At 39.3% G+C, this 7626-nt stretch overlaps 1 protein-coding gene across 2 annotated transcripts; it reads right to left on the bottom strand.

Moving 5' to 3' along the window:
* Positions 1-4367: 4367 nt before the first annotated feature.
* LOC124197814 lies at positions 4368-5808 on the bottom strand. 2 transcript variants are annotated; one of them, XM_046593365.1, is made up of 4 exons: positions 5697-5808; positions 5255-5536; positions 4778-5019; positions 4368-4698 (listed from the first exon to the last, which is right to left on the bottom strand). In XM_046593365.1, the coding sequence occupies exons 3-4, from the start codon at positions 5007-5009 to the stop codon at positions 4406-4408; spliced, it is 525 nt and encodes a 174-aa protein (XP_046449321.1). In that variant the 5' UTR covers positions 5010-5019; positions 5255-5536; positions 5697-5808; the 3' UTR covers positions 4368-4405. The 2 variants fall into 2 exon arrangements, with proteins under 2 accessions (XP_046449321.1, XP_046449320.1); XM_046593364.1 differs by lacking the exon at positions 5255-5536.
* Positions 5809-7626: the final 1818 nt, after the last annotated feature.

The raw sequence follows: 7626 nt of genomic DNA, 5'->3' as shown, positions 1-7626 counted from the left end.
ACAATCAGACAAGCACCGACACACAGTTTTTTTTCTTATCTACGTATAAAGGGTAATAAGAAAAGAAAGGTGGCGGACGGCCGTGACCGCGGAGCCTGACCTTTCCAGCACCGTGTAATATCTTCAGCATCATTCTTTCTTTTATTCGATTTTCGTATATATATACCGCCGGGATCCGGCTCCGTTTAGCAGACTCAAGTTTCGTTTTAGTCGTTCTTGATAAGGGTAGCCTATCAACCGCCCAACAATAATATAATCTGAACTAACTACTACTTTTTATTTTTTCGCTTCGCTTAGTTCTTTTCTCTGACCCAAAATTGCAGCGAAACAAATTCGACCATTTACAAGAATTTCTTGCATGACAAAATATGACATTATATAGTTGTCATCTCCTTCTTTGCCAAATATTACATTAGCACTACAGTATATATAATACAGAATTTTTCTCTGAATTCCTTTATTTTTGTTGTTATGGGAACTGGAAAAAACACGAAAGGCAAAACAAAGTTCAAGCGATACATCTGTCTTGGGGAAAAAAAGGGACAAAGACAAAAAATAAAACAAGAGTTTCAAGGAGGGGGGGGGGAGAAAAGGTAAACAAGAAAGACGATACCGGAGAGAGATTGTGTCAACTTGATCGATCTACCAAACAAGAAGACACAGGCATCGCGCGACAATGCCTGATCAATTTCTAACGACTGCTGGCAATCCTCATCGTCGATTTTCCTCGTTTCAACCATTTTTATTTTTAGGCTAATCATTAATCTTGAACCGGAGTTTCCATTCGTCTACCGACCATTTCTTTCGATTTCTTTGGTTGTTCCTTTTATCCGTTTCAATTTATTGACTTTTATTCTTTTTCCATTTCTTTCTTAACTGAATTAACGCCTCCCAGACCTAGTGTGATTTAAAAGTGTCGATTTCCTCTTCGGAACAAGGATAGGACTATATCGCCTATATGATGTTTTCAACTTGAAGTCGAATAAATATTTAAACCCAAACCATCGAATCGCGCGTCGGAATTGGACGCTTTTGGATATTTTCTATTGACAAGCGAAATCGTATAGTCTAATTTATTAATCAACGAATAAATCAAATTTGAACAAGCAGTCCTTAACTTCAGTAGCATGATCTATTAACTTAAGTTATTAGACCATTAACACACCATTAACTTCTATTAACTTAAGTTAATAGACCATGTTCAGTAGTGTAAAAAACCGTTTTTGTGGAAGACGTTTTTAACAAGCAATCCACCACTCAAGTGCACCAAATCCATGGACCCCACTTTTTTTCCCATTCCGAGGGATGGACGAGCAAACTTTTGGGAGAATTTGTTTTTTTTAAAGGTTAGCATTTACCCATAAAGCGATACCAAAGACCCCCCAAAATTGTTAAAATTTGAAAAAACCCAAACTTTAACATTAAATATCTCCCGAACGGCAGGGAATATTTAAATTATGCAAACACAGGTGAATCCGGAGTAAAAAACTGGATATGCCTGAATTATTTCAGATTTTTAGGTTCCATAGCGGAATGGGAAAAAAAAGTGGGGTCCATGGATTTGGTGCACTTGAGTGGTGGATTGCTTGTTAAAAATGAATCCGTTTGAAAGGAAAAGTAATAAATGTATTAGAAATTAAATGCAAGTCCTTTCACAAATTCCTTTCACTCAATTATAAGAAATAATCAATATGGAATTTAATTGGAAATCGCAAAAAATTCGAAAATTTTCCCTTGCTAGGTAACTAAAATTGTTAAAAATTAACTTTCGGAATCACCAAATCCACCTAGCGGGGAGTATGCGAGTTGCGTTTCTTTCACGCTTCTCTCCTCTAACGTTTTACTACCACTCTCCTCTCCGTCAGAGTCAGGGGTATGGGTATGGAGAGATGGTTGCCAATGACAATGTTAAAATGCCCATAAGGGGGGCTCCGCTCATTTTACTAAATGGCCCCTTGGAATGTCCATATGCCGCAACAGCCTAGATGGCGTTGATTCAAAGGGGCCACCGTGTCAAAGACGTCTTAAATTTTCGCAGTCCTGCAATTGAGTTCTTTACGTTGTTGTTATCCGATGCGCGCGCAAGCGCCTCACAAGGAGAAGTTACGATTTTCGCCCCTCATTTTTTGAGAGGCGAGTGAACTTCAAGGGATAGGAAAGGGTCTTCAAATAATTGTTTTTAAATAAATGAATTCATGATTCCATTAAATAAACGACGCCGAATCTTTTGGCATAAAGAAAAGTGTTTTAGCGCCATTCAAAGTACTTTTTCGATTGTAGAAAAAGCCGGTTTTAACACTGCGCTTGTAGGGGAGGGGGTTCTTAATTGGTAAACGAGGGTGTAGAGACGTGGGGGTACATCCTACAAAAATGTCAAGTGTGTATGATTTGTAGATCCTCTTTTCTTCTACTCCGGAAAAAAGAAAAAAAATTCTATCTCTTGCCGTTCAAAAGTTATTTGAGTTGCAATGAGACACGTAGCACCGTAAGAAAGCACGCAAAACGAGGGGGGGGGGAATGTTCTCAATTCGTTGGTTGGTAGGCCTACTGTATATACACAACCACTCTATTCCTTTCGCTGAGGGGAAACGGTGGGTGTTTACTAAGGGGTCCCAAGATTCCCCACCAGGACTGCTAGTGAACTGGTGGGCTTAACTCTAAGTCGTTAACTTCGAGCTACTCTTGTGTGAGCCCGAGCCCTGTGGTTGGAAGGAGTTATAGATGAATACTGAGTTGATAGTGTAATCCTGATCACATCACGACACAATTCGATATTATTCGCCAACCCAACAAGCCTATGTACAAAATCCGAACAATTTTTTTAAATGTTGTAAATTTATCTTTTTTTGGTTCAATGTACACAATTCTCAACAGAAATCCAATTTTAAATGTCATAGGTGTTACATACAATAAAACACTTACTACAATTCAAGTAATGCTACGATCTCCCGAAATAAAATCTATAATTTGGTTGACGAGGCCTTCTAGAAGAAATAGGATTTGCACTTTGACCACTGCTGCCATGAAACCTAGCAAGATTGACGAAAAATGAAACTCGATATAAAGGATTATGATACCTGATATACAGATGCTCGTGTTACTGAATTTTCGATTGTTGAGGCTGTGAAATTGACTTTAAAATACATTTTCAAGAATTGAACATTGTATTGTAACGTATATCCGGGGGTCCCCCTCCCAACAAGAGCATCATGCAAAAGCTTAAAAAAACGTGTGAAGGAGACCCAAGCAGTACGCAGTGAACGACAAGTCCTGAAATGGCCCCCTATTCTCAGGAATATCAAGGTTTATAAAAACTATGACTAACAGAAAACCCATGAACCCTAGCACAACAACAAAAAATAAGGCGGAGACTTGGGTCATCTAAACCTAGCAGTGTTTGTTACTTCTGCTGTTGTTGTTGTGACAGTGGTGTGGAAGAGACCACATCTGTAGTGGGATTAAATGCCTTTTCTTGGGTCGACATATTCCAACTGTCACCCAAATCTACAGAGAAGGTATCAACTGTTTTGTTTTTCTGAATCCGACATATTCTGAAATAGAAACAGGTACAAATTAGATTTTAAGCTTTCAACAATGAATAAGATATTAGCTCGAACCAAATTAACCGAACGAGAGTAACTAACTCCATCACCCACCAAGCATGCACACACCCACCACCCAGTAACTTACATATAGGCTTAATAATAGCAGGCTGAAATAATATCTTACGTTTAGTGAATGTGGGCTCGAGAATTCGATTGGTTCGAACTAACACGAAAAGTTTTCTCTAATGTTAATATTTACTCTAATGCGAGAAAACAATTAACCAACGAACCCTAGCACAACAACAAAGAATAAAGCGGAGACAATCCATCCACTGCGAGATAGACATTGAGCAGGGAAATCCATGAGAATGTTCACAAGAAGTTCAAGTAAACCCCAAACTTGAACTTTCACCAAGGCGGTGATTGGGCCATCTAAACCTAGCAGTGGTTGTTGCTGCTGCTGTTGTTGTTGTGAGTGGTGTGGACGAGACCACATCTGTAGTGGGATTAAGTGCCTTTTCTTGGGGCAACTCATTCCAATAACTCGTCACCCACATCTACAGAGAAGGTATCAGCTGGTTTTTGATGAATCTGACATATTCTGAAATAAAAACAGAGGTAAAGATTACATTTTATGCTTTCAACAATAAATAAAATATTAGCTCCAGCGCCGGATTAGAGTTTGGCGGGCCCTGGGCAAAATTGATATCGCGGGCCCTTTTTCCACTTTTTTCAAGAGATTTTCTATATCAAGAAGCAAGACATTCAAAAGATGCTGAAAAGATTCTATTTTAGAACATACATTCAGATTCAATACACTTATCAAATAAGTAATTTACGAACATTACCGCAATCACTAATTAAATTGGAACGGATCGAGATTTTCTACTAGCAAAATCACTGATAATATCATTGAAATCAATATCGTTAAGTAGGTCGGACTCGATGCTCATCAAAGTTAAATTATTTAGGCGGTCTTCGGTAGTGCTTCGTAGTGCGAGATTGTTGTAGTGATCACATTTGCCAATCGGATTGTTCTTGGGTTTCCCCCCTTGGTAAAAGTAAACATCTCTAAGCCACTTGTCAATTTGGGCCATTACTTTTTTCCCCCAATCAGTTTTCAGTGACTCTTCCAGATCTCGTCTCTTCTCTCCTAACAAACCCCAAAAAGAATATAGACCAAATCAATTTTAACAGATTGAAAGAGATTTTCATTCACAAGTAGGAGGTACCTTCATTCCAACATTCAAACTGTCCCTTTTTCAAACAGACTCCCGCAATGCCGTTGCCTTCTTTCTCTTCGTACCAATAAGTTTTGTGGCCCAAGACTCGGTTGTAAATGACCCAGCATATTGCGCGCTGTCCCTGTTCAATTTCGCCGGCCGCTTCTCCGACGAAAGTTTTCTTGAGAATGTCGTAGTTTCGCCTTCCTTCTTTTGTGCTATCATCTAGATCCAATGACATTTTTCTATTCCTGAAATGGTGGACATAAATTAGTACAGACATTTTGGGGGTTTGATCAAACGTTCTAATTAGCGAGACTTTTGATTTTTCTGGCTTTTAAAATTTATAATTTTCTAATACAATTTTGTCTTCTTCAGGTGGGAATATGCTGGGCACTTAATAACAAAGGAATCCACAATTATACCACCGGGAATGTTACGCAACTATGTATGCAGAATTGATTTATTTTGCTATCCTCCCCTCACCTGATGGAAGATTCCCGCCGGATCGCATCCGAATTGTTTCGGATGAAATAGGTCCACAACTGTGGACCGTCTTCTTTCAGACATCAACATGGTTAGTGGCTCTGCGGTCAATTAGAGCCGTAGAGATGTTTCGTATTGTGACAACTAATTCAAGTAATCGACGGACTCTTGGACACTGTCAGTCATTTAGATGTCCTAGCTATTATCGTTCCGACAAAATTCCGATGCCTTCCAAGATTTTTCTTTTGTTTACGAGAAAAGGAATTAATCCATTCACGATAACTGTTACAATGAAAATTGAATTACTTGTTGTCAAGAAAATGATTGCCTTCCCAAAGAGATCTTACTCACTTACTGTTTAAGAGTAAATAGATACATGAACAATCTTAAAAAAGGAATTAGGCAAAATGTGCCTGCTGATTACGGCTTAATCTCTACGTACCGTTTAGTCTTGGCTGCAGTAGTTCAAAACTTGAGAAAGTTCTGTGATGCTTCAGCGATTGCACGCCAACTAATCCCGTCTTCCTTCCGACCGACTGAGCACTTTTGATCAGTTTCTGCCAGTCGTAGTGCGTGAGGGTTACTTACTACCCGAGGCGTGACGTCCTTTGGTGCTAGAAATAGTGGCGATTCTGAAATCATTGCGAAACGAACCTTTTGATTTCTGACACGCCCCTTTCCTGTTGTAATGAAGGCTGTAAACATGCCATCCAGCAGTTTACTTTAGACCCAAGGCATTTGACTCATCGATCAACATCCTTTTCCTTGCGTAATATATTTGTTATGACTTTGACAGGTGACTAATGTGCACCTTGAAGCGAGTTAATGGTGTTAATGGTGTTGAAATGTTTGAACACCGACGTTGCCAAAAGCTTGCCCAATCCGCTGTTGCAGTCTTTACTTGCAACACGACTCTGTCAAATTGCTCTTTCTTTACACCAGAAAAGCTAAGACCCGAGTATGAGAAAAAGTATTTGCCGGGTTTAGGAGCGACGAATATCCCAGAAGTGTTCATGGCATTCCCCACGTTCAATATCAGCAAATCAAATGGAACAACGGCGTTGGCCGTAACAAAATTTGATGTTTTCTGGGCGTAAAAATAAACGGGCGATGTTTTGACGTCGAAATGACCGACCCATTTTTGAAAACCTATAACCACCGAAGTTGTAAATTAATTCTTCTACAGTTTTTTATTCTACAATATTACCTGCACCGTTAATTGGTTTCGTAAAATCACAGTAGACGTTGTCGACCGTTTTGTTGCCCATAACTGAGAATAATCCGCTTTTCGTGTGACCGATTTGCTTCAGATCGTCACAAGATTTGGGCATTCGACCGATACTGGAAGCAGCGGTAGATGCTGGAAAACGTTTGAAATTCAGTTTCTTTTTCTCTCTTCAATCACAGTGAAAAATAAAATGCAGGGAGATGGAAGAGAGAGGAAAGGAAGGAAATTTATCTGACTTACCATTACAAAATTAATTTTTAGCTGGTCTTTTTAACTTACTTATCAGCTCCCCTAGACATGTTGATATCAGTACGACATGAGATCCTAGCGTGTTTTGGACACTGTATTGGTCGTAACCAGAAAATTGTTTCTGATCGCCCAGCATTTTTTGAGACTTTCTGGCAAGGCAGTGGGGTGTTCTAATGGTAGTAGAAGTAAGGGCTGGTCCAGGTGGTTGGTTGCTGGACAGATGACGTCGAAACGTAGGTCGTCAAGGAGACAAAGATCAAAATAATCTAAAAACTCAATTCAGTGAGCAATTCAAACATTTATGGCATTTGCGAATACAAGCAATATTATTTGACCCTCAAAATTAGTTAGCGATGATTTTGAAAATTACCGTTTGCTTCATGCTGTCTGCGATGCTTGTAGTGGATCGTAGATTTTATGGCGACGAATGATAGGAAATTGAGGAAAACGTTCGTCCTTTATATAGTGCGGAGTTTGCTCGCGCACTAGCAGGTGCTGAGAATCTAGAATCGTCACATTTGTTATATTGTTATAAGTGTTCAATTTTCTGCAGGCTGGACGAAGCAACTTCCTTTTTGAACGTGACGAATTCTTTTCGTTTCTAAATCTGAAGTTGTAAGAGACGAGAGTGACTGCTGAAATATTGTTATTCTTATTTGGGATATTATCTCGTGCGGTAAATCCGGTAACCCGTTACAGCTAGTGAGTGTACAATTTCAAGGTCGCGTAGCGCAGGGTATTGAGCATTTTGAATTCCTGTTCTGATGAATTTGATGCAAACCAAAAGCAGCAGATAGAGCAGATAACGAATTCTACATCGTGCTGTTTAATTCAAGGTTATTCATTGGCATCTTCTCTTTTTCGCCTTGCAGTATAGCAATTCCATCTTCCAACC

The sequence above is a fragment of the Daphnia pulex genome, chromosome 7 (assembly GCF_021134715.1).
Source record: "Daphnia pulex isolate KAP4 chromosome 7, ASM2113471v1".
In the NCBI taxonomy this organism is placed as follows: domain Eukaryota; kingdom Metazoa; phylum Arthropoda; class Branchiopoda; order Diplostraca; family Daphniidae; genus Daphnia; species Daphnia pulex.
This window is presented reverse-complemented; position numbering and strand designations above follow the sequence as displayed.